Below are 1,347 nucleotides of genomic sequence, written 5' to 3'. Positions count from 1 at the left end.
TCCAATAACTCGGGTGCCAATACACTCTGGCACAAGGCCTCTCAAACAAATATCACCTGCAGGAGGTTAAGGAGATCATGATCCATGCCTCCAGGCTCAAGCTAAAGCCACGTCAGAAGGCGAAACTCATCGACACCAACATCCTACCTAAATTCCAATATGTATGGGTGAATGTCGGAGTTTCAAAGAACTTCCTGGAATCCATCGATGTGGAGGTCAGGAGGTTCCACCAGAGGACCTTCAAATTACCCGAATCCACCACCGATCATTTATTATACTGTAAAAAGCGCAATGGTGGGCTGGGCGTTCCGCGCCTGACCACTCTCATTCAGCTGGGGTTATTAGGAAATCTTGTAGACAGAGACTCGCGGGATGAGGTAGTAACTCAACTCTCCTCCAAGAGACAGGAATGGGCGCCAGGATCGAAAGCATTGCAAGTGTGACCGGCGTCCAAGCACCTATTACGCTGGATACCATAGCCGCGGCCAGAAAGTTAATTACTAGTCAAGAGCCAGAGCGATGGCGCCAGAAGCCACTACATGGTTTGGGAGTCAAGAACTTCTTCAACGACCCCATAGCCAACGCGGCTCTCGTCAACCACGGGCTACTAAAATCCGGTCAGTTAAACGACCTGTTGAGGCTTATGTCCAACACGGTGGGACTTAACCACGTCCTCAAAAGCGCTAAGATGGTGGAGTCCGATGATTGCAGGAGATGCCATGCGGCGCCCGAGACCCTAGGGCACGTAATAGGCGTCTGCACAGCATCAACAGGACTGCGGATCAAACGACATGATGAACTGCGGGACATCATAGCAACATCTGCAAAAGGGTATATGGTGGCTAAAGAGCAAACCTTCACCATACCTGCAACCAAAGAGCGCCTAAGGCCGGACCTCGTCCTCGTGAAGGATAACGTCGCGTACGTAACCGACATGACGGTCAGGTTCGAAACTGAGACTTCGCTCAAGGAAGCAGGAAAAGAGAAGGTGGATAAATACAAGAAGTTGGATGAGGTGGTAGCGTCCACACTTCAGGCAGATCGGGTGATCCATAGTCCTAGGTTCAAGAGATCTACCTTCCACTACACGTGCTGCACTGAGACAGCTGGGCATCAGCAGCAATGAGCTTCCTAAAACGTTGAGCTTAACGGCAATCAAAACATCTATCAAGATTGTCAATCAGCAACTAGACTACAAATAGACAACTACAATAGGATTCACTGGGGGAACTACGTGCCTGCCAACGATGAGAGAAGAGCTGAAACTTCTTAATTCTCACCGCCCAGGTTAAAGCGAGGGGAGACCTGAAAATCTGAGATCCCCGCAAACGAAAGAAAGTTCCCCCG

At 50.0% G+C, this 1,347-nt stretch overlaps 1 protein-coding gene across 1 annotated transcript; it reads left to right on the top strand.

The window, feature by feature from the left end:
• Window positions 1-409: 409 nt before the first annotated feature.
• LOC145982120 (uncharacterized) lies at window positions 410-1,126 on the top strand. The gene has a single exon (XM_083115687.1). It carries the CDS (start codon window positions 410-412, stop codon window positions 1,124-1,126), a length of 717 nt encoding a protein of 238 aa, XP_082971813.1.
• Window positions 1,127-1,347: the final 221 nt, after the last annotated feature.

The sequence above is a fragment of the Lepisma saccharinum genome, assembly GCF_977018435.1.
Source record: "Lepisma saccharinum chromosome 12 unlocalized genomic scaffold, izLepSacc3.1 SUPER_12_unloc_1, whole genome shotgun sequence".
Classification (NCBI taxonomy): domain Eukaryota; kingdom Metazoa; phylum Arthropoda; class Insecta; order Zygentoma; family Lepismatidae; genus Lepisma; species Lepisma saccharinum.
The sequence above is the reverse complement of the archived record's forward strand: the minus strand, read 5'-3'. Positions and strand labels throughout refer to the sequence as shown.